Source organism: Maylandia zebra, linkage group LG1 (assembly GCF_041146795.1).
Source record: "Maylandia zebra isolate NMK-2024a linkage group LG1, Mzebra_GT3a, whole genome shotgun sequence".
Classification (NCBI taxonomy): Eukaryota; Metazoa; Chordata; class Actinopteri; order Cichliformes; family Cichlidae; genus Maylandia; species Maylandia zebra.
In genome coordinates, this window is record NC_135167.1 from 18,271,161 (window position 1) to 18,295,978 (window position 24,818).

The 24,818-nt window shown below is 43.1% G+C and overlaps 3 protein-coding genes across 4 annotated transcripts; 2 read left to right on the plus strand and 1 right to left on the minus strand.

Annotated features, from left to right (window-relative positions):
• Positions 1–1,071: 1,071 nt before the first annotated feature.
• On the plus strand, positions 1,072–5,188 carry LOC101482374 (uncharacterized). 2 transcript variants are annotated; one of them, XM_076882768.1, is made up of 4 exons: positions 1,072–1,313; positions 1,940–2,359; positions 2,858–3,262; positions 4,340–5,188. In XM_076882768.1, the coding sequence occupies exons 2-4, from the start codon at positions 2,059–2,061 to the stop codon at positions 4,672–4,674; spliced, it is 1,041 nt and encodes a 346-aa protein (XP_076738883.1). In that variant the 5' UTR covers positions 1,072–1,313; positions 1,940–2,058; the 3' UTR covers positions 4,675–5,188. The 2 variants fall into 2 exon arrangements, with proteins under 2 accessions (XP_076738883.1, XP_004543098.1); XM_004543041.5 differs by lacking the exon at positions 1,072–1,313 and adding an exon at positions 1,320–1,731.
• A 235-nt stretch (positions 5,189–5,423) lies between these two features.
• Positions 5,424–15,890, plus strand: cog4 (component of oligomeric golgi complex 4). The gene is made up of 19 exons (XM_004543045.6): positions 5,424–5,749; positions 6,952–7,034; positions 7,132–7,246; positions 7,631–7,805; positions 7,998–8,191; positions 9,514–9,619; positions 9,702–9,859; positions 9,944–10,002; positions 10,090–10,214; positions 10,325–10,443; positions 12,375–12,541; positions 12,654–12,819; positions 13,210–13,272; positions 13,373–13,486; positions 14,051–14,143; positions 14,223–14,306; positions 14,408–14,509; positions 14,797–14,925; positions 15,483–15,890. The coding sequence occupies exons 1-19, from the start codon at positions 5,615–5,617 to the stop codon at positions 15,615–15,617; spliced, it is 2,322 nt and encodes a 773-aa protein (XP_004543102.1). The 5' UTR covers positions 5,424–5,614; the 3' UTR covers positions 15,618–15,890.
• Positions 15,891–16,445: 555 nt separating this feature from the next.
• gnao1b (guanine nucleotide binding protein (G protein), alpha activating activity polypeptide O, b) lies at positions 16,446–23,112 on the minus strand. The gene is made up of 8 exons (XM_004543044.6): positions 22,631–23,112; positions 22,443–22,485; positions 20,116–20,257; positions 19,657–19,817; positions 19,438–19,566; positions 19,232–19,361; positions 18,314–18,467; positions 16,446–18,233 (listed from the first exon to the last, which is right to left on the minus strand). The coding sequence occupies exons 1-8, from the start codon at positions 22,746–22,748 to the stop codon at positions 18,046–18,048; spliced, it is 1,065 nt and encodes a 354-aa protein (XP_004543101.1). The 5' UTR covers positions 22,749–23,112; the 3' UTR covers positions 16,446–18,045.
• Between the last annotated feature and the right edge of the window lie 1,706 nt (positions 23,113–24,818).

Sequence of the window (24,818 nt, forward strand, 5' to 3'; positions counted from 1 at the left end):
GGTCTTGTGTGCTGCACAGTGGTGTTTAGTGTTTGGTATTTGCTGTCGTATTCCCATGTATCATTGTGGTGTTGTTTGTTCTGTTGCTCTTGTTCTCTTCTGCTTGTTTTCTTTTTTCTTTCTCAGCAGGTGATCCAGGTGATTGATATATGCATTTTTTTCTTCTCTGCCCGTTCTGTTGGTTTTTGTCTTTTGCCCTTCTCCCCTGTCCCTCTTCTCAGCTGTTTCTCTTTCCCTCTTTCTTTCTCCCCTTCTTTCCCCCAGTCAAGTCTGTCCCGTATTCAGTAAGTGAAAATAAAAGAAACAATAAAAGGTGAATCAAATGGACCATTACGGCAAGGCTGGGATGGTCAATTTGGTAAAGTAAATCCGTTGGGCATCTTTCTTTGCCTTTAGACAACAATTCTGATGGCAAAAGAGCCAAACGGGACAGGCAAAAAAAAAAAAAAAAAAAAAAGAGCTCTCATTTTCACAAGTATACTCGAGCACACCTATTGTGTAGTCATAGAGATATAAAGCTAATTCCTTACTCACAAGGGGCCACCACATTAGGGCAGTTCCACATGCTTTGATTTTGTTAATTTTTACATTGTATGCCCTCCAAAGGGATATGTGTCTGCCCCCAGGATCAAACCGAGGATCTTTTATTTGTTAGGTGAACGTGTAAACAGCTACATCATAGAGTTATCATGATAGCTAGTTTATATTTATAGTATTATTTCCTTTGAACTTTATGTTATCAGTAAAATTTAGATTCCATTACGTTTTATTGTCTACGCAGTTTAGTTTTTAATAATTAGTTTCAGTGTTTGTTTGTTTGATTGTTTTTATTAACTCGGTTATTTAATTTTCATTCTTTCAGCATTCTCTTATTCTCCACGACCGGATTAAATAATCAGATTTTTAAAAGTCCACTGCATCTCCTAGATATCCTCATAATGATAATAAGAAAATATATTAAATAAAATTAAAAAATAAACTAATTTTTGAGTCGGGTTTAGTAAACATTTAAGATACGTCTACTTGTAATTGTCGCGAATCGCTATGAATCTGTTGCTTGTGGACGGTAGAGGCTGCCTAGGTAACCATCTTCCGTATTTACTACCGGGTCAGCAGCGGTAGCGACATGCTTTCATTGGTAGTTTTTTTCAGTCGTTCGCGTGGAAGCAACACTTCGCGTCGCCAGCGGTTATTCTGTCGCCTTTAGTAGCTGAAAGTCGCTGAAAGTCATTCACTTTCTATGGACTCCGGTCGCCACGTCGCTTCCAGTGTTGTCCCGCGCGGAAGACGACGGTTGATACCCCGGATATGACGTAGGGCTATTACATTTTCGTATGCTGCCTGCGCGTAGTATCAGCTAGGCTAGCACATCAAAAACAAATAAACTTCATTAATAGTACGGATAGCCGCAGAGTAATTATTCGTTCTGTACCGAGCCGTGGCATTTGACTCTTTATTCACAGCAGTGCCAACCTGTATCCACCGCGATGGTTCGGGCGCGTAGTAGTGTAGTTTGGAGTTTTTTCGAAAACAACGACTCGCGGTCTGTCCGTTGTCTTCTCTGCGCTCGTCACTTGCTCAAAAAAGGTTGTGGTTCCACCACTGCTATGCTGAGACACCTGCGTGTGAAGCATCCCACCGAGCTCTCCACGAGAAGTAACGGACCCGGATCTAAACCTGGCCCCGGGGAAGACCAGCACCATCGGGCGGAAGGAGAGCAGTTCTGCTCCGGTACAGCTCGTCAAACCATCTAAAGTGAACCCCAGCTTTGTGGGGACAGAAGTAGATATACTGTATAGTGTTTTAGAAAAAGGCCGCCAAAGGGTTAGGGTTAGTTAAGGATGAAAACCATATTCTATGTGTATTGAGCAGTCACTAAGTATTATCATGTAGCAGAATGTTCACCACTTAAATGTAACTTTGCCTCTTTCTTCTTCAGTGGAAGTGGCACTGGAGGACGATGAGGGTGGCACCATCACCGCAGTACACACAACTGGAATCAGCTCTTCTTTGAATGACCTCCTTCCACAGGAGGGTCCATCAGAAATAATAACACAAATGGAGACAAGTGATGAGCGCCCTGTGAAACGTTCACGACATCGCAGCGTGATCTGGAAACACTTTGATTGCTTGGACAATCTGAACGCCGTTCGTTGTCGCATCTGCATGAAGAAGCTGGTCGAAAGTGGTGGCGTCAGCAACCTGCGGCGACATTTGTCCTCAAAACATCCTAAGGTGTACTCTGAGCTGTTATCCACCCAGCAGTACCCACCAACACCCTTAAACTCCTCACAGGACTCAAACACTAACCCTGAGTCCGATGAGGCCTTATGGGGGACAGAGCAGAGTGATGCTCAAGGTAAGCTGTTTGACAGCCATATTAAAGTTTCACATCTACACAAACAAGAGATAACACCTTGCTTATCTTCCTCTTCAGTATCAAGGGAGGTAGCTAAAGTTCTGGATTGTTTTCCAGTGTTTAGTTTGATTTTTCCTTTCTAAGATCACTCGCTATGCTCCCAGTGGTCTTATATCTCTTTGTGATTGGTCAGATGCTGCCAGTGTCACACCTTTTCATGTATGTGTATCTATGAAAAGGAGAATAAAGAATCATTTGAAAGGATTTAGGCATTGATTATGCATATAATATGGTCTCCTTTTTATCTGAGTGACCAATACACACAAACTTAAGTGGCTCAAATTTATAACACACAAACAGCTGTGCATCTACATCTGGAAAAATAAGTGAACTGCTATAATGTGACTTCTTCTCTAAAGGCGACCTGGAGTCAGGTGTTCCATTTAAGGACATGAGGTATGAGTTGTGTGATTACAACTATGTTTTCTTTCTTTTCAGTGGAAGTCTTGTCGAAGGACAGAGACTCTGAGACAGTAACACTGGTGAATGAAACCGATAACAGTGTGGCTATCAACGGTATCTTAGACGCTTCCCACGGAAATCCAGCAGAACCTCAAACACACACAGAGGGGAGTGACGACCTTCCTGCAGGACGTCCACTACGCAGTACCATCTGGAGACACTTTGAGCGCTTGGACAGCCTGAACGCTGCTCGTTGCCGTATCTGCACGAAGAAGCTGAAGTGCGGGAAAAATAGCTCCAGTAATCTGCACCGACACATGTCAAAGAGACACCCAAACTTGCTGTTAGAGCAGGTGTCCAATGGGCTGCGTTTACCGGCGTTAAACTCATCTCCGGTCTCACATGCCAACAACAAGACGTCAGAGCAGAGACAGGCTCCAGGTATGATTTTATAGCTCACTGCTGTTTCACTCAGTCTACAGGAATGGTTATGATACAAATCTCTCCCTGTAAATGCTTCACTCTGTCAGCCCTGCTTGTGGTCGCATGGTCCTGTTTCTCCATGTAAATGTGTTCAAAGTAATTTTCTCAATTAAGAGGATGAATACACACAATACACACAATAAATATATATATATATGTATATATGTATGTATATATATATATATATATATATATATATATATATATATATACATATATATATGTATATATATATGTATATGTATATGTATATATGTGTATATGTATATATGTGTATATGTATATATGTGTATATGTATATATGTGTATATGTGTATATATGTGTATATGTGTATATATGTGTATATGTGTATATATATGTATGTATGTATATATATGTATGTATGTATATATATATATGTATGTATGTATGTATATATATATATATATATGTGTATGTGTATATGTATATGTGTATGTATATGTGTATATATATATATGTATATGTGTATGTATATGTGTATATATATATATATATATATATGTATATGTGTATATGTGTATGTATATATGTGTATGTGTATATGTATATGTGTATGTATATGTGTATATGTGTATGTGTATATATATATGTGTGTGTGTGTGTGTATATATATATATATATATATATATATGCCATTGCTCACACTCTGAACCGAAGAGAAAGGAAGAAAAGAACAGGCAGACCGAATGGGCTCGTGCTGATGCAGCCACTACTCTGTCTGCACTCCCTACTCTTTGGTTTAGAGAAATTTCCTTTTTACAAGACTGAAGTGCCATAGTCATTACTCCAAATTATGGCACAATTTGATATATAAATCTATATTTTGAGGACTTATTTTTTGTTCTTTTTTTCTTTACTTTAAATGTTTATCTGTTCCAAATACCTGTTATAACTCCCTCTGATTAAGAAAAATCAGTAGCAGCCCTTAAAAAGACACTTCAGTCCTGTTTTCCAGGTTTCCACTGTGCTGGAGGCTGTAATGAGCCTAAACCTGAGTCCTTCTCCTCTTGCAGGTGCATTGAAGATGTCTGAAGGAGAAAAGCGTACGCTCAAGAGGGAGAGAGAGCTGATAGAAGCTCTGAGGAGAACGCAGAAGGAGGAGGCTCGGACTCTGGAGCATCAGAGGGAGCTGCTGGAGAAGCTGCGTGCAGCTAGTGCCAGAGAGGCAGCAGCAGAGAGGGAGCAAATCGAGTCTCTGAGGAAAGCACAGCAGGAGGAAGCCAACGACTTAAGTAGACAGCGAGAGGAGCTGCAGAAGGAAAAGGAAGAACTACAGAAGAAATGGGAAGAACTCCAGCAGGAAAGAGAAGAGCTCCTGCTGTTTTCCAGAGAGCAGCAAGTCTCTTGATTTTAACTTTGATGAATGCAGCCAGCATTGCTTAAAACACAAAATGCTCTGAATTTGTTTTAGTAAAATATGAAAATTTGAAAACAATAGGTGTGCAGTGGTTTGTTTGGGTTTCCTTCGTTACGGCTTCATCTTGGTATTTAATCCAGGACCCCATCTCACCTTGCAAAGCCACAAAAAGCAACTTTCAGTTAACTTTTCCCTTTAAAGATACCAAGAATATCATATAGCTCAGACATAAAAATATGTTTTTAATACCATAGTAGGTGGGGATGATCTGCCAATGGCTTTCCAGGACAATATACAATAATGGTGGTGACGTGTGCTGGTCTATGCATTACATTTAACCCTCTACCGTAAACTATTATCAAGTTAATACAGAAATTTTCTCTTTTCATTAAGCAAACTTGAGAGCCACAAAACTGCTTTTGTTCATTCACATTTTTAGCAAATAATTAGATGTTATTAAAATGTGTACTTGGTTAAATAAATCTTGGTTTATGCTTGTACATCATCTCATATGCGTCTGTAAACCTTTATACACCAATTTCCTTCCGTAGTTTTAGCCCCATACGGTCTCTCCGTTCACTGAGAAGTGTCGCAGTAGCGCCCTCTAGGGGACCAGTTTCGGTGCTGTGGGTTTGTGAGCATGCGTGGTGGTACGTGAAAAGTTTCTCCCCGAGTAACAGTTGTCAGGCACTTGTGTAAAAATGCTGACCTATCCTCACCACTAACAGACTTTAATATGTAATAAAATTTATATATTTATATTATACTTGGTTAAATATAACGTTGTCGACACGGTTATGATTTTAAGACGAGTTCGTCTTCTCTAAAGACCCGATAATAATGCGCCGAAACGCTGCCTGGCAGACTAATCACGGGGAATAGTAACAAAAATGATGACGTTGGCTTCTGTGTCCTGTTCCGGTGGCGGAAGATGGCTGACGGTGGACCCATAACAGCGAGAAGATGCGACTCCAGCTCTCTGTCCTCTGTGAGTATGGACACCATCTCCGCCCTGACGGAGCTGGAGGACCTGGAGAAAATTTACCAGCAGCTCTGCGAGGAGGAGGTTCGTACCAATGGCCGCTGACGGTGGTTTGTTTGCGACATACAGGTGCTGTCGTCATCCACGTAAACTTAACAGGCGCTCCTCCTCAAACCGCTGCTGAGAAGGATGTCTGCTTTAATAGATATTCACAAAAACAGCAAGCTTTAATAATAGTTTACTGTCATCAGTAGGAATGCAGTCATGCACCGTGTCACTTCATATTTATTGTTTTTCCTGTTAAATCACCATGGATCGCCTTCTTCCTGCTATCAGTTGTTTCCCAGTATTTGTTGTCGCTTCGTTTTTTCATTAAGTTTTAATGTGTTTATATTCAACAAGCTCCTACTTACATACATAACTCCTTTACTGCCTTTTAGAGGTGGGCAGATCGATCCAAATATCTAGTGTCGATTCCAAAACTAATATTGATATTGGATCGATACCTACTCCAGCATCCTGCGTTTTTCGCACCCATCAGATAAAAACCAGACTTTCGAGAAACACATGTCCTTAAGTCAAATACAGCCAATCAGCAATGTGAATATGCAAGATGGGAAATGATAACATGAAAACGCTCTACAGTGTTTGTCTCATCAGTCATGGTATATGATGACAGAGATGGACGAATTTACCCTTAAGTAGACCTGAATTTACAGTGTATTGTCTGAATGTTGGGGCAGAAACTGAGACTCATCAGACGAGGCAGCGTTGTTCCAGTGTTCTGTGCTCCAGTTTTGGTGATGCTGACAGGACTGCTGTTGTAGGTTCTTCTTCAAATGATTATTTCAATTACTGTTGCCTTCCCATCAGCTTGAAGCCCATTCTCCTTTGACCTCTGGAATCGGCAAGGTATTTTCTCCCAGAGATCTGCTGCTCACTGGATATTTCCTGTTCTTCAAACCAATCTCTGTAAACTTTAGAGATGGTTATGTGGAAAAATCTCAGTGGATCTGTAGTTTCTGTAATACTCATACCTGTCTGACACCAACAACCATCCCATGCTGAAAATAACTTAATTCACCTTTTGTCCCCATTCTGATAGTCATTTGAACTTAAGTAGGCTGTCTTAGTTACATCTACATGGCTAGATGAACTGAATGTGATTGCCTGATTAAATATTTGGATAAATGAGCAGTTGTACCTAATGAAGTGTGGATAAAGTAATGTGAGTTGTGGGAACTCTATAAAGTAAAAAACTGGTCTTTGTTTTGTTTTTATTGCAGAAAGAGGTGGAAACAGAGCTGGACAGACTGGTAGGGCAGGAGGGGGTCATTCACACTAAAATGCTGGCACTACACAGGATGGGGTACACACAAAATCAGCTGCTGGTCTAAAGTATTTAAATGCTAATCTGTGATGTGTTGTACTGAGGAAAAAAAATGCTTTCTCTCTTTGCTCTGCAGACCCAACCTCCAGCTGATTGGAGGAGACGCCAGCCAGCTGTCGGGCATGATCACTTTTACCTGCAGCCTGGCTGAAAACGTCAGCCGTAAAGTACGACAACTAGACCTGGCAAAGGTGAGCATGCATACATTTTAAAGCACCTCCATCAGACCCGCTCAAAATCAGCAGTTTTTGTTTTGCTCTTTTTTTTTTTTTTTGCTTTTTGGCACTATAACTTGCAAATTTAAAACCAACAAACTTGTACCTTTGAAGTATGCAAAACATAGTATTTTTTTACCGTACTTGTTACAGGATTTTGGAGACCTTGTAACTTTATAAGGACAGGAGATGGCTTCATGAAATTTACAACCATCTTTGAACGTCAATAAAAGATGTTAGCATGTGAAAGGTCTCCTTTTAGGCCATCATTTTGATACCAGGTTCATTTTCTAGGCGTGACTCCTTCTGGGTCAAAACAGCTTTGATTTCTGAACATGTATCTCATTTGATTTCCCTCAGACGCGGCTATATAACGTCATCCAGCGTGCCGATGATATCCTCGACCTGAAATTCTGCACAGACGGGGTGCAGACAGCTCTGCGTAATGAAGATTACGAACAGGCTGCTGCTCACATCCATCGATACCTGTCTCTGGACCAGTCCGTTATCGAGCTGAGCAGGCAGGGAGAAGAAAGTATGGAGCCTCTTGTTCTACATCAGCATGCAATCTTAAACTGCAGGCTTAGGGTTAATTAAGCAAATGGAAAATGCAGTTACAGTTGATTTGAAAAATAAAGCTCCATATAGCAGTTAAAGTCGTTACATTAAGGTTTGGGTAAGTGCCACAAAGATACACTAACACTACCATTTCATCACGTCTGCACAGGCAGCGCTGTGGACGCCAGTCTGGTCCTACTGCAGGAAGCAGAGCAGAAACTAAAGGTCATTGTTGCAGAGAAGCTTGATGAAGCCGTAGCAGCAGTCGACCTGGCACAGGTGGAAAGGTTTTTCAAGATCTTCCCTCTTCTTGGCCTCCACCAGCAAGGCCTCGCTCGATTTGGCCAGTATCTCTGCAGTCAGGTCAGTAATGAAAACAAGTCCTTTATATTTGCTGCTTTAACTTAAAGAAAGCTGAATCTCATTAATCACAAACCACTTAAACATAAAGAGAGATCCGTGCATGCTGGCTGGTTCCGTGTGTGTGGATGAAAATTAAGGGGGGATGTGGATCCAGATTTGGCTTAATGGGGACATTACAATTCAGCGGTGATAGCACATTGGCAGTCCATGAGAGAGTGTCCAAAGTATGTGGAACAGCCCGTCAATGGACCACTCTTCATCTGTCAGCCAGCCAAGGAGACAAGTAAAGTTATAACGTTCAAAGAGCTGAAGTGAAACCAAGAGTTAAAAACAGAGAAAAGTGTCACTGCAGCCGCTGTTTGTGCTTTTCATGCTGTATTTTTTAATCTTTGGTGTTTGTTTCTCGCTGTTCTCGTTCCCGGTGATTTTCACTGCTGCTCCCTTCAGTGTTCCAGCCCGCTTTACAACCAGTGGTTGAAAACGCCTGTCTGCAAGGCTCTCCATAAGCAAATACACAGACAGCGGTAGCACAAAATTAAGCATAACTCATCATAGGTGGTGACCCTAACTGTAGACTTATGCTATTGTGTGTTATTTATGCATCATAAATTTCTTTTCTATTTTTCCTTAAATGTTTTGCTTTTCATCAAAGGATAGGTTTGGGGTTGGGTTCTTCACCAGTGATCAGTTAAAAGTTGTCTGGTTTACTGATGAAGGTCACCTGCCAGCAAACCAGAATGGGTTCACCGGTGGGGGTTTTACTTTGTTGTGAACACAGACAGCTGCAGAGACTACAGACGTACAGTCATTGTAATGTAACACATGTGTAATTGGTGTTGTTGTAGTGTAGTCCACATGGATGCCATTATTAAAAAAAAAAAGAGAAAAAAAAGGGCAGGTACGTCACGCAGACCCAAGTAGACCTCAGCGGACTCACAGATATGGAAACTAACCTCACCTCCTGCATGCTGGCTTGCCGTGCCAGCCCTTGGTCGCTCTATGACAGTGATTTTCAACCACAAAGGAAGGAAACAGTATGGTTTAAAAAGGCACAAGTAGTCACACATTGATTCTAAATGCGGGGATGCTTATCTGTTTATTAGGTTTTTGTACATAAAGATTCATATTTTTAACATAGCAGCTTAGTTTGAGTGACATGAGGGCAGTTGTGGCTGTAATAGTGGCCTTAGTCGAGGTGCATATTTTCTTTTTGTCTCCTATTTATGCATTTCATCACACTTGTAATTTCAGTTTATCCTGATTTGAGTCATGTATTTTAGTCTGCTACAATATGTCATTTTGATTCACACACTCTCACACAGCTTGCCTCCAAAGCTGAGGAGAACCTGCTGCTAGCAACTGGAGCAGATCTGGGTGAGAAGAGAGCTCTGCTGATATTTGCAGACACGCTAACGCTGCTGCTGGAAGGTGAGAAAACACAGACTGTGCGTGTCTGCCTGAATTCCCCTTTGCATGCTCTCTCCACCCGTGTGCTGGTTTGCGTTCACAGGTATCGCTCGCGTTGTGGAGACCCATCAGCCAATCGTAGAGACGTACTACGGTCCAGGCCATTTGTACACGCTCATCACTCACCTGCAGCAGGAATGTGATCGCCAGGCCCAGAAAATAGTTGACAGCTTCATCCAGCAGAGAGGATACCACACCAAGGTGTGTGTGAGACGCCGGCGCTGCGTCACATGGTTGCTTTCACTGCGTCCCTGACCCGGCTGTGACCTTGAATCTGCTCTTTAGTTTCAGGTCGTCCAAAGCAGCATGATGAAGAGTGTTCCAGGGGAGAGGATCGAGCCAAGGTGCGTGTGTTTGCCTAAGCGGGATGCTGCATTTCCTACATGTTTGAGGGTTTATATTTTTGTTTATACCTCTTCGTCCGCAAACAGGGAGCTGGATCCCGTCCTGGCAGAAGTCACTCTGATGAACGCGAGGGCGGAGCTCTACCTGCGCTTTCTACGTCGCCGCGTGATGGCCGACTTTGAAGTTGGGGACGCTCAGAGCATCACGCAGGGTAGCTTCATGTGTGATTTTCTTTTTCTTTTCTTTTTTTAATTCAAATGTGAATGTAAAGAAGTGTGCAGTTGAAAATGTGTGTTTTCCCCTCCGTGTTTAAACACACAGAGCATCAGCAGAACGTGGAGAAGCTGCTGAAACACTGCCTGCTGAGCACAACGATGCAGGAGCTGATTGGTTATTACATTCCCATGGAAGAGTACTACATGAGAGAGTCTGTCAACAAGGTCAGCTGAGTGCAGTGTTATTTCTGTACTTCAAAGACTCAGTTCACTCATCGAAGACTGTTTATGTGTCCGCTGCACTGACACAAACGTGAAAAGGTTGTGTAACATTTCTGTGGATGTGCAGGGAGCTGTACATGTCGAGTCTGAGGTTAATAAAAAAAAAAGCTTAAATTCTGCAGGTCACCCTCTGCTTCAGGCTACATTAGCTGCTGATAGTATAATGCACTCAGATGACAGACCAAACTGTGGCGGTCATGTTGCATTATGGGTAATGTACACATCTGTTTTAGAAAGGGAAAGAGAATATGAGGGATTAAAAAAAATTTTTTTAAAAAGGCAGCTGGCTGGTTTTACGTGCAAATTCATCAGCATTTTCTTACTTGAATTTACCTGTGATTTCACTGCAAACATTAAAAATTGCTTAGATTACCAGAGAGCAGATGAGTCCCAAAGTGTGGCCTGCAGCCCCCTGGTGGGCTGTGAAGGTATTGCCAAAGGTTAATTGGCAATAAATACAGGCTGTGTCAAAAAGATTTATTCAATTTCAAAAGGTTGTATTTTTTTAAAGCAGTGGACATTTTAAATTTAAACATTTTATTTAAAAATTTAACACCATCTGCTTCTTGGAGTTTGTGTTTTTGTTGGGGGTTTTAAGCTATCGTCACTCCTGAGCAAATGCTTTGCTTCTCTCTTGAAAAAGGTTTACAGCTTTCCCTAGTGGAACAGTTCAGAGCATACATATTTCCTTCATCAGGGTTTCTTAACCTTTTCCCTGCACTTTAGAATGCCCAAAAACTTCACACATCAACTGTTTCTCATTTATGATTAGTGATGAAAAAAAGGCTCGGCGGTGCTCGTGTAATACAAGACAAGACAGGTCAGCCGGATAGATCAGCAATTTCCTGTTTGTTTACTTTTCCTGAAACAGTTATGTGCATTAATTTAACGTAGTTTTACTCCACATTCATCCCCTGGTTGTCCACCCTGGCCGTGCAGAAGATCTGTGCCTTACATAGAAAAATGAGGACATTTCAGCATATGCTAATTATAAATAGACAGACAGACTGATTCTCATTCAGTCGTGTCCTGAATGTGACAGTAATTTTACATGTGTTTGATGACTCGCAGGTCTGGCAATGAAATGGCTATAGTGACATTTTTAAAAACAAAATGTAATATTTGTAGGCAAGATCTGAATATACTCCAAACATGCATCCAAAAACTTGACTCTTTAACACCCGAGTATCAAACAGGATGTCTGACTTATAAATAAAATATTTCTCATGTTTCTGGAACAGTTTAAAGTTTCTCTTTAGCCCAAACTTGTAGAAGAGCAACGGTAACGACAGCAGTACCTTGTCACTGCTTGTGCTACTGTATGATAAAGTCAAGTTGCTCATTTTACATCAGAGGCAACATACACTTTGATCTTAGATGGGCCGGACAAGTAAAAATACCCCTTTTGTCACTATAAAAATGTGTTAACTACACATTAAATACCTAAGATATCTCAATATAAATACAAAAATATAATATTAGAAAAAATGCCATTTCATCTTTAGATCTAATTTTTCTACCTTTTTTTTTTTTTTTTTTTAATGCGTTTGAGTAAATAAAAGAAATCTGTCAGCACCACTCTTTGTGTCTACATTTATAAGAAAATTCTGGTAGCTCATCGCCCAGACTGTCCTGTAATTATAAAGTTTTTGTTAATTCCCTAAAAACCTCCTGTTTTTATTACTTATGCACACATTGTGCATAAATCTGTGCACACATTCGAAACAAAAACCGTTTGCATATTATACAGTGGAAAAAAAGAGTAACTTTCTATCATTTTACTGTTTATGTGTTATCTTATTACTGTAGTATAAAGTAACTTCACGTTTTTTATTTATTCGTTACCATGTTATTAACTCCTCTCCCCCCCCCAGGCTGTTGCTATGGACACATACGAAAAGGGACAGCTGACCAGCAGCATGGTGGACGACTGTTTCTACATTGTGAAAAAGTGCATCAGCAGAGCTTTATCGAGTTCCAGCATCGACTGCCTCTGTGCGATGATCAACCACGCCAACTCCGTGCTGGAGTCTGACTTCAGGTCGCTCGCTCATTTTCTACCTCTTTAAAATCCTGGTTTTGTTTGGTTTTACACATTTATTACATTGACACGTGCCCCTTTCCTGCCTCATCTGCCTCTTCTCACCCGTCAGGGAGGTGTTGTATAACAAGCTGCGGCAGGGCTTCCCGGCTACAACACTGCAGGACATCCAGCGTGGTGTCAGCAGCGCGGTCAGTCTGATGCAGAGCAGCTTACAGCAGGGCAAGTTCAACACGCTGGGCATCGAGAGCACCGAAGACGCCAAGGCTGCGTTCCTGGTGAGACCGCTCGACACAGAAATACTTGCCTCACTCGTAGAGCAGTTCCTTAGAAATCTTTGTCAGACTGTAAGATAAATGAATTGCTCACATCTGCTGTATAAGCCCTTTAAAAAAGAGCTCAGCAGTAATTTAAAGGAGGAATCGAATGAATGAGCTAAGTGAGTAGCGCTTTAATTTTTAAAATGGCTCTTTGTTAAAACAAGAGCGACTTCAAAAACCTTTTTAATATCATTATAAATTGAAATTAAGAAACACTTAAAGGCTTATAACTACCAGCTGAGGCAGGAGATGTCAAAATACCTCATCTCCAGCAGATTATAGTTTTTAAAGCAGGACTGAGTCACGCTGGCTGTAAGAATCCTTCATTTGCACTCGTCCCCCACTCAGGTGACCCTGAATAACGTCGAGGTGTGCAGTGAGAACATCACAACTTTAAAGAGGAACCTGGAGGTGAGTTTGTGCCACAGCTCTTCCTTTCTCCTGTTCATCGCGTTATTTTTATTTTTCTCCCCAGAAATAAAAAAAAAATGTCAATTTTCTTTCCGGTCAGAACGACTGCTCCAAGTTGTTCAGTCAGGGGGTCGGCTCTGGAGAGCAAGCCAAGATTGAGAGCTGTTTGTCCGACCTTGTCAGCACGTCCACAAAGTTCAAAGATCTATTACAGGTTGGACGTGCACGCAGACACACACACACACCACATGCTTGTCTGCACAGACTTGTATATTTTCTTAATTGGAGTGGGAGCCTCAGGATGGAGAACTGTTGTTAGACCAGAGAGCGCCGTGGAGGGAGAGCTCTTATTTATTTAACAAGTCACAGGAGATCTAGAAGCGCAGCTTTAATGAGATCTTTTAATAAAGCCCTGTTTTCGAGGAGGTGCGTGTCGTTGTTGTGCAACCCCGGGGATACTCCGGGCGTGGCTGCCTGACATCCGGCTCCAATGAAGCAGATTGCACCTGCTCCACACGGTGCTTATGATTCCAGAAAATGCATCCCAGAAACAAGTTTTTGCTTCGTGTTGGCGCTGGAGAAGGCAAAGACTGGAACAGCATAGAGCACCCAGTCAGTTACTAAAATAACAGACCTCGTGCTCCCGGGGTATCCCAGTATCCTGTGAAAACATGACAAACCCACAACCCGTGTGCTTCCAGAATAAAGAGAAATGGAAAGAACTAAGAATTTATTTATTTTTTAAGGTCAGGTATTTGTCTTTGGTTTTCTTTCACAGGAGGGTCTGACGGAGCTAAACACAACAGCCATAAAGCCTCAGGTCAAACCCTGGATCAGCAGCTTCCTGTCCATCTCACATAACATAGAGGAGGTAACGCTTTCACCTTTCTGCACACGAATAAATCAGAGGTTACAGAACGTCTTGCTGCAACTGTCTGCATCCCTCACAGGAGGAGTTTAATGACTATGAAGCTAATGACCCCTGGGTGCAGCAGCTCATCGTCAACTTGGAGCAGCTGATGACAGAGTTTAAGGTGTCTTTTAAGATTTGACTTTGTGTTTACCGGCTAAAGATACTCTTCCTCACTGTTTAGTAAACTTCTCTTCTCGTCTTCTGATCTGAACTCCCCGCCAGATGGCCCTCTCCCCGGTCATCTACGACACGCTGACCAGCCTGATGACCAGTCTGATAGCTATTGAAATGGAGAAGACGGTCCTCAAATGCTCGTTCAGCAGGGTGAGGCGCTTAGCTTGGCCACTGGGTGGCAGCGAGCTGCTTGTGCGTCACGTCACTGACACTCCCGTGAAGAAAGGCCTCCAATAATTTATTAATGAGTTCAGAAAGGCCTGTAGCAGAGGGTGCTTCCTTCTGGCACGGCAGCTTCTTCCTATTTTTGTGCAGCATGTTTTTACATAACCTCTAAATAAATTATGACACAATGTAGAACATATAGTCCTAAAAAAGAAAGTTGCCATGTACGTAAAACGCACCCACAGATGTTATTTTTGACTTTTCTGTTGTAGCTCGGGGGGCTCCAGTTTGATAAAGAGCTCCGGTCTCTCGTGGCGTACCTCACAACCGTGACAACTTGGACCATCAGAGACAAGTTCGCTCGCCTCACACAGATGGCCACCATTCTCAACCTTGAGCGGGTAATTTAGACTGTTTTAGAAACACACACACCATTTATGGGGGCTTAGCACCAGTGATGGATTGTAACTAACAATGTTTTTGCTATTGGGAAATATCTATGTGACAGCTTTAGCTGCTATCCATCCATTCTCTTCCGCTTATCCAATTTAAGGTCGCAGGGGGGCTAGAGCCTATCCCAGCTGTCATAGGGTGAGAGGCGGGGTACACCCTGAGCAGGACACCATTAGCTACGAGTTGCTTTCATTAACCTGGCTTTAGCCTACCTGATACAGCAATGAAATGTGGCCTGCTGGCTTAAATGCAGGAGTTCTTTCCCCTGTATAAGTCAATTTTTGGTATTCCTTTCCCCAAAGAAGTCGCCAGTCAGTATCACATTGTTAACTGGGATTTCTTTTATTCTTTTTGTCTCATAGCATGTTTAGAAATGACAAGAACAATGGGCTCATGTGGTTTCCACAGAGTGTGGACCACTCGTGCTTTCTGTCATACTGTTGTGAGCTGGAGAAAACACCAAAAATAACTGAAGTTACTATTACTTTACCGATTTCTTCTGCAGGTAACTGAGATCTTGGATTACTGGGGCACTAATTCAGGTCCCCTGACGTGGCGACTGACGCCGGCAGAGGTGCGTCAGGTCCTGGCGCTCCGCATCGACTTCCGAAGCGAGGACATTAAGAGGCTGCGGCTGTAACCCTCGGAACTGGTGTGCGGGTGCCTTCGATTGCTGTGAGAGTTTTCACTGCAGAACTCTGTTTGCAGTACGGACAAGCCGAGGATTTCTTTTTATCTGAATTCTTTGGGGGGGTTCAGACCTTCTGCTCTTCACCCCTGACTGATGACAGTCTATATCATTATAGCCGGGCTTTTATGGGGCAGGGATTTTGACGAATTTGATAGGAATTAACTGTAAAATATGAGAACGTTCTGTTAAATGTTTAATTAAAAGCGTGACTGTGTAATTATATCTCAGTGGGAGTTTAACCTGTAACTGGCTCTGAGAAACGAGGACACACTGGGACTGAGGAGCGGCGCTCTGCGGCTCTCAGTGAAACAGAGCAGTAATGAACATCGTACCCATTAAACTGACAGAAGCAGGTCAGACAGCTGATCCAGCCTAGTCATTCAATATATGAATAGCTCCTTGTCTACAGCGATGGAACACTTTTAACCTAATAAATCGAGAGCTGCTGTGCGACGCCTCTGATCCCCCGCCATCCGCCACATTTCACCGAGTGCCGCTCCGCTGCTGCGCAGGACCTGCTCCCAATCTTTTATACATATTTCTGACACTAAATACAAAGCTGTGCTCACCAGGCGATGAAGCATTAAAAGTGGTCCACTCTCATAATGTTCAGCCTAATTTCCCGGTCTAACCTTAGTTCTCGGCACAGATTAAAGCAGGTCAGCGTTTGTTTAAAGTTTTGTTTTTGTTTTTTCCTGAGCAGCGTTGCAACCGTGACGGTCTCGTTTTTTGTTTTCCTTTCAGTCCTGTGTAATCAGACTCAGACAAACGCAGGGATAGTTAGGAAAAGTGTGGCTTTAATGTAAACACAACATTCGATTGGCTCAGCACAAACATTCCACATGAGAGCAACCAATAAACTACTGAATAGGATGAGGGGTGCAGCACAAAAACATTCACAGTAAAAAAAAAAAGAAAAAAAATCTGGTATAATCATAATATATATATACAGTACGGTGCTTTTTTTTTTTTTTTTTTTTTTTAAGGTGAAAATGGAGATATGAGGGTTGATATGTGATGGCTAGAGAGTATACAGGGGTGGGAAGATGAATTTCTGGGTGCATGGGTGAAAATAGAGAGCTGGGTTTGTTTGTTTTTGTTTTGTTTTGTTTTTTTCCTTCTCTGTGAAAAGAGAAACATGACAGAAGAAAGAGGAGAGAAGGAGAGGAGAGGGGAGTGGTGGGATAATGGTTCCCTCCTCACTGATCAGGGGAGGGGAGGTGAGGAGGAGGAGGGAGTGGGGGAAGAAAAACTTGACTCCCCAGACAGAGGCTGCCTCAAATGAAATTGTTCTCCCCGTGCAGTCTTCTATTTCTACACAGATTCACATCGAAGGGTCACGCACCACACGGAGAACAAGATGTCATCAGAGGGCTGATTTCTACCCTCTGAACCGAAGGCGGGAATCGGTGCACCCCAGTTATTTTGTGACAGGAAATAAATAAGGTGGCATGGGATTTCAGGAGGTAGGAGGAGGCATGTAGGGCGTGAGGCTTAAATAAATAAATCATTCACTGATAATAAAATGTTATATCTGTTGGTTAAATAATAGAGTCGATATAATGAGCTATGATTTCTGATGCTATTCCCCTAACTGTCGTTCTCAGATGGTTGGCACCGATATTTTTTCAAGAGATATCATTGGCTGTTAGGTATTTCCTCAGGCTACAGGAGGCCAGTGCTGATGGGCAGCCACTCTGAACAGAGGGATCCTCTCTTCTAATCGTGATTAAAGTAAAAGAGAAAACCGAGAGTGGAACAGGCCTGGGGGGCTACTCCGTCATGTGCACATCTGAAGGAAACTTTAAATAAGCCTCCTTCTTTTCCATCCATAACCCTCAGCCACAAGTACAGCACCTCCCTGACATCCCCGTCGTCATCTCCACACACAACAGCAGCTCGTCAAACGGCGCACCAGAGGCTGTATTCAGTCCAAAGACGCGAGCCTTGAGACTTGCACTTAAAAACAAAAATGCCCACAAATTCTGGGGACAATATTCCACGTTGTGCTTAACTCAAAAAAAAAAAAAAAGAGCACGCTCCTCGCATTACATTTCAAGCTCCGGCTGAATAAACCCCTGGTGCCGCCGCTTCTGACCCTCCCGGTTGTTGACACGGTCATAGACGAAACAGCAAACATTCAGCTCAAAAACACATTTTGAAAAAAAAAAAAGACAAAAACGGGTTTTTTTTATACTGAAATCAAAATAAGAGGAAGAGGAACAAATCATGGCAATAATCCAGTGTGGTGTCTGACGGCAGCTCTTTGGGTCCGTTTGGACGTGTAGAATTACATATTTATGTGTTTAAGTATCATCAAAATTATCATTATTAACACCTCATACACTCCATGACAACCTCTGTGCTTGGCCAGGCCTCAGTATAAGCCACACCCTCTGAGGTTGTTTGCAATAATGATGTCGGTGACGGCATCAAACACTACCTGGATGTTTCCCGTGTCTGTGGCACAGGTCAGGTGACAGTAGATCTCCTTGTTTGGAGAGCGGTTCTTACTCTCAAACTGAACCTGAATATATGCAGTAGCGTCTTCGTAAGTGTTAGCACCTGGAGAGAAAACAGCAGAGGGCGATTAAAGCGCGTCGCTTTGCTCGGGAAGCCGCTCCGACTGAGGGCGCGGGACTCACCTGTGTATTCTGGAAAACAGATCGTCAGCGGGGACTTCTTTATCTTCTCAGCGAACAGATCCTTCTTGTTGAGGAAGAGGATGATGGAGGTGTCGATGAAGAACTTGTTGTTGCAGATGGAATCGAAGAGCATGAGTGATTCGTGCATGCGGTTCTGCGGAAAGAACAAGTAAAACAATGAGGGGAGTCTAATAAAACACAGGCCCAAAGGAAAGCCGGCAGCGCTTCAGTAAAGATCGTTTCTTACTGCTTTTGTTACTTGGACACAGGCCCGGTCTGAGCCCAGAAAAACCCTGATAAACAATAAATCGCAGTCCCAGCTTTAATGATTGTTTAATCGCTTTTGTTATGAAACAGAACAAACACACATTTTACAGGATTATTATTATTCCTGTTAACTCAGCCGAGGCACTTGGCAAATATGCATGTGTGGGGGTTTTCCGTCACAGAGGCCTTTTAGAGCAGTTTTAGCCAAACACAAAGAGAAATCACCAGCCTTGTCACATTTTTTAACCACTTTTGCTCATCTTAGTCTGATTTTTTTTTTTTTTTTTCACTAGAAACGGTTTGAAGTCACAGGAAAAGGCATAGAGTTCTGTCAAGTATGGTAACAAAAGTATTAAGCCAGGGGGGAAAAACCTGTATGTATCAATTTTATATTGAAGAAGAAAGTAAGAAAACGATAAATAAATGAATAAGAAGTGTTTTTTCCATAAAATTTAAAGTCTAAGAATGGAATGAGGTGATGTGTGGACTGTACAGCCTACCTCTGAGACAAATAGAGATTGCATAAATACATATTTTTATACAAATATATAACACGTGGCGAAAAAAACTTGCCAAGAAATCTTCAAGTTAATTGGACGACTTCTAAGTTTTATTGGATTAGCGTCAGTGGAGGGATTCAGGCACACTTACAGTTGTTTCATCTTCATGGAGCACCTGGTCGTACCCACTCAGAGCGACGCAGAAGATGATGGCCGTCACGTCTTCGAAGCAGTGGATCCATTTCTTCCTCTCTGACCTCTGACCTCCCACGTCAAAAAGCCTGGAAAAGGGCGGGGGGTGTCAATACAGAGCAGGAGCAGAAAACCTTTGAACTTCGAGCAGGAGCGGCTTCCTACCTGAAGTGGAGGTTTTTGAAGGTGAAGTGGGTTTCGACGATACCAGTGGTCTTCACACGGGTTCTCAGGATGTCCTGCTCTGTGGGCTGGTAGTCTGCCGCACCAATTCGGTCTAAACTGTCCAGATAGCTGATGAAGGAAGACAGGAAAAGCAGTGGATAAAAATGGTGGATTTTTTGTTTGTTTTTTTTCCTTTTGTAGTCTCTTTGCTCGACTCACTATTTAGCCGAATCATTAAGCTGGTATTCTCGAGCACGGTTGAAGCACTCCTGAGTCCCGGCGTCAGCCCATACACGCTTCATAGCGCTGAGGAGCTCTGCAGAGTACGGCTCTGTGTCCTCCATACGACTGACCACATCACAAACCAGCTTAGCATCGGCCTGCACGAGCACATTTCATTAGATCAGGGAAGAGCAACTAAATTATATCAGTATATTTATTATTCATCATCTGTCAGAGCTGTATATATGGGGCTTTTTAAATATGATAAATCAAAATACACATCTGTTCCTCTAAATGGATGCTACAAAGAAGTTGAAAAGTACACTAGATAAAACTGCTGCATCCAGTCCTTAAATCAAAACCCAAAGATGCTGTGAACTACATGAGACCAAAATTCGAGGTTATTTTGTTAAAATTGCAGCTTCTGAAGAGCTGAAGGGTGAAGGTAAGACTAACTTTTCGATCCTTGTCTCCAAACTCAATGCCCAGTGAGTCCATGGCTCGAAGGATGGCTGCCAAGCTCTGGATGGTGTTGCTGTAGACCACAGGCTTGTACTGCTTCACATCATCCCCAGAAAAGCCATCTTCATGGATAATCCTGCACAAGTACAGAGATATAAAAGAGGGAAAAGTCAGACTAGTCCGTATGCTAATGCGCATGATGTGTGCGCATGTGTGTGAGGTGGTTACTGTCTTATCATGCTCCCTCCCGTGTTCTCTGCCTTAAATCCATCTTTAAGTGTGTGTATAGTGTGTATAATGAGGCAGAAATTGATCACACACTCCGTCTGTGATCAGTAATTGAGCAGTAATGCGATATTTATAATTTATGATGGGAAATGGGGTGGAATCAGTGAGAGCACCAATCAATCACACAGTTAAACTCCTCCATAATCCGGGTAGCATTAAATCATCCATCAGGACATCCTCACCCCCTGGCTTGATCGATAAAATGTCAGGTGCATCCTCCTGAAAACTGACCCGCGATCCACTCCTTAAAGCGGGCACCCCGTTCGCTCGCTTGTCATCAGCAATTGATATTTGATTTGGGGGGTGGGGTGGTAAATATGGGATGACGGTTTTAATATATTCATCTCATTAGTGCACATTACGAAAAGATGTTTCACGGCAGGGAGATCAGCCTCACGCCCTGAATCTCCACCACCATCATAAAAATTAACAGTCGTGTGAAATAAAACATTAACCCAGAGGGAAACAGGAGCAGAGGTGCCATCTAAAGCTGATAGGAATTATACCCGTCGATTAATCGCTCATGCAGTGAGTATTTCCAAAGTGAAAATACTCAAAATACAATTACGGATAAAAGAAAAGCACCATTCAATCATCAGAATAAGTTCCTGACAATTAACTAATTGGTGAAGCTCTAAGATAACTGTGACTATTGATCAATCCTACAAGGACGTGTGTGTGCACAAAATGCTTATAGTGACAAAAAAACCCTGCATAATAATAACTATTCTGACTAAACGAGATACAGGGAAGTGGATAGTTGTTATAAAATTATGAAATTATTAAGAATTCAAAGCACTAGTTTAAGGTATATGCTACTAATAAAGACCAATCACAGAGTGTGACAGTGGAAATGTATATAAATAGACATGCCTGACATTTCTGCAGCTGCAACTGACTGCTGTGGCAAGTGCTACATCAATCTATCGATGAAGCTGCTCCTTGTTTAATTCACTCAGTCCATGTGGAAAATCTACTCTGGTGTGTGTGTCTGTGCTGCACTTTTCTGGCTCTACTAAGGCTTTTCAAACATTTCCTGTTGCCTCTCTTTTACAAACTGGCTAGAGTGAAATTGCAATACTGCCTAAATACCAACCTGCAAGATGATGAGTTGGCAAATCAAAATAAGGGCATGCAACCTGAACTCTCCAATACCTAAACTTTATTACTCATGATGTGTGTGTGTATGTGTGTGTAGTAAAAACCCATCCATCTGCTGCTTGCTTGGGCTGAAGGAAGCTCTGAAAGTGTTTGTAAACACTATCTGGCCCAGTGTGTGGAGTTCAGGGAAGAGTGGTGAGTTATGGGCAATCAGAGACCGCAAGGAGGGTAATGAGGTGAAGGGAAGAGGCATAGAGGGAGGGCGCAGTCGGTGCAGTTGCAGGAAGGAGACAGAGATGTTTCACAGGACAGAATAAGCAGAACAGCATGGCTTTTTCATGCTAAAACATCGACAAACTTAGCTAAGAGGGTTAGAGGAGATGACAACTGTGATTTAAAACATCAAAGAGTGATTTAGCTCAGACAGGGGGAGGTTTAGATGCTGTTTTAGAAGCCATATTTCTGCGTAAATCGGCTTTATGGGCAAAGTACTCCCGGCGATATCGGGCACTTAAAGCCATTAAGATTAAAAGCAGAGGTATTCACTAATGGACCTGTAGTCCTCACTGTAATTCACACACGCGCGCGCGCGCACGCACAAACACTCGCATACGGAGAAACAACACCCACACCTCCCCAGTCGCACACTCCCTGTAGTCAAGCCAAAGCCTCGTTAACTACATTTCAGCACCCCGGCGGTGAACAGCACCCTGGGACGCACCGGTGTGGCCTCCGCAGCCTCACTGTCGGTCTACAGGAGGTGCTCGAGTCACCGGCACTCCTCCTGGGCTATACGGCATCTCGAAACATGGCGGCTCAACCTGCCTTAGCCCATATAGGGGAGGCAGGCGCAATCTCAGGCCTTTCACTCTCGATGTGTGTAAGAGGGTCGGAATAAGGCCCCGAAAAAATTAAAATTAACGGACACTTACTTCATCTGCTTGACGATGGTGCTTTTGCCGGACTCTCCGCCGCCTGTAAAGAGGGGAGGAGGGCAAGAGTGAGAGCCGGCAAAGAAATCAGTACCACGGAGAGCACCTCCGCCCCATGCAGTCCCACCAAAAGAGGTAGACCGAGCCGAGGAGACGAAGCCCCGCGGCCAGGGCGGCTCTGATCTTACCGAGCAGGAGGAGTTTGACGTCCTTTGCGGCGACCATCCCGTCCTCTTTCAGGTTTTTCTCGATGGCCTTGCTCCGGTCCAGAGCGGCGCGCTCCTCGGCGCTCAGCGTACATCCCATGTTTCCAGGCGAATGAGCAATCCCGTCGTCTCCCCGGTCCGCCCTGTCCCTCGCCGACTCTCTGTCACTGCGTTGTCTCGCTCGCGCTCTCCTCCCGCGCGGTCTGCTAGAGCATTAGGCCCGGATTGAGGGCGAAACGGAGCCGGGATCCCGAAAAGGTCTTTTCTCCGTGACTGTGAGTCTCTGGCTCCGTCCCCTCTATCAGAGGGGGTTGAGAAGGGGGGTGGGAGGTGGGGTCGTTGTGCTCGAGCCTGCGGGGTTGGGGTTGTTGTTAGGTGGGGAGGGGGGGTCTCGAGCGCGCGCTCTCTCTCTTTTTCTCTCGCTCTACAGGGCGGCGCTGATGGTGATGATGGCAGCGAGCGCGAGCGATTTCATCGTATCTTTTTTTTTTTTCACGAAAGCAGGCAGGAGGGGCGCTAGAGGATGAGGGAGGGGAGGAGGAGGAGGGAAAGCTGCGCGAGACTCACCTAACGCGGACAATCTGGCTGACGTCAGAGCAGCCGAGCTCTAATCACGTCCGATGAAAGATTATTCAAACGAAAGAGCCGTTTAAATGGCAAACGTCGCCCCCGTGTCTCGTGGCATCAGTGGAAATCGTGCAGCGGTGGGAACGTTAAAATGCCCCAGCGCGGTCACCGTCTATTCCCTGGGACAAGCATGACGTGCGATTATGTCAACAGCATAAATAGGCCTGACCTTGTGATCCCGGCGAGCGAGTTTACTGTGTAAAAGTACTACAGTGATTTTTAAATAACGTTTTAGGAGTTAAATACAAATTCCGTGTATCCTATGCACAGGTATGCTATATAACGTCTGCCGTTGGGTAACTGTAACGGTGTAAAGCAGCACAATCGCAGTCACTCATATAACCACTAGCATAAACAACTGTTTACGAATGCAAATATAACACTTTAAGTTTTTTAAATATTACATTTAAGATCTTAAGCTCATTAAAAGCTTCATGAGGAAAAATGTGAAGAACAAAAATTCCCAAATTAATGTGGTGAAAGGTACAAAAAAAACCTCTCAGAAACAGGGAAGTGGTCAAAAGTTTACATCCACTCATCATAGGTACAAATGTCACTGTAATATGGGGCTTTTAATTACTGTTTTTGTAACTGTTCTTTTTCTAGGGTGGAGTAATTGTACAGGATACATCTTTAATGACTTTAAAACACTAATTTGGCGAATATACACCCCAATAATTGCTTTAATGTCTCTTAGCAAGTTGCAACCAGACGCTTTTAGTAGCCAACAACAAACTTTTGGCATAATTCTGTCTGTATACTCAGCCATTATCCTTAGCAGAATTGGTAGAGTTCATTTGAATTAATATGGTGTCCTGGTATGGACCTGAGTTTTCAGCATAATCCACAAATTTTAAGTAGGGTTGAGGTCAAGGCTTTGGAAAAACTATTCCAGAAATTTAATGCTAGCCTGCTTTATCAATTGTGTCCAAGTTTCAACTGTCTAGCTGCTGTCCTTGAGGTGCAGTTGAACATTTTGGAGGTAATCGCCTTTTTCATTATTCCATTTATTTTGTGAAATGTACCAGTACCAGTGGCAGCAAAACAGCCCCAAAACACGATGCTGCCATCACCATGCTGACAGATGGAACAGTGTTCTACAGTGAAAGCCTCACCTCCTCCAAACATACCTCTTGTGATCAGAGCATGGACTTTTTTTTCTTGGTCAGCACCCTTTCAGTCCGTGACTGGCTTCACTGTGGACAGAGACCCTGTTGTTACAGAAGTTTTCAGTTCATGGCAGGCCTTGTGGCTCCCAGCTTGTTCCTGAACATCCTAAACAATTTCCTCTCATCTGAGGGTGACAGGTTGAGTCTTCTGCCAGATTTTGGTAAAGTGAGGACATATCAGAATAACTTGTACTTATGTACAATAGTTTGAACTGATGATCTTGCAATCTGAAGTTCTTTAAAACTGGCTCCAAGAGACCTTCCTAACTTGTGTGAATCTACAAGTCTCCTTCTTAGAGCTTCATTGAGTTCCTAGGTCTTTCCTTGGAGTACTGGTCAGTCCAATGAGTGCTGTTAAACAAATCCTTTTGCCA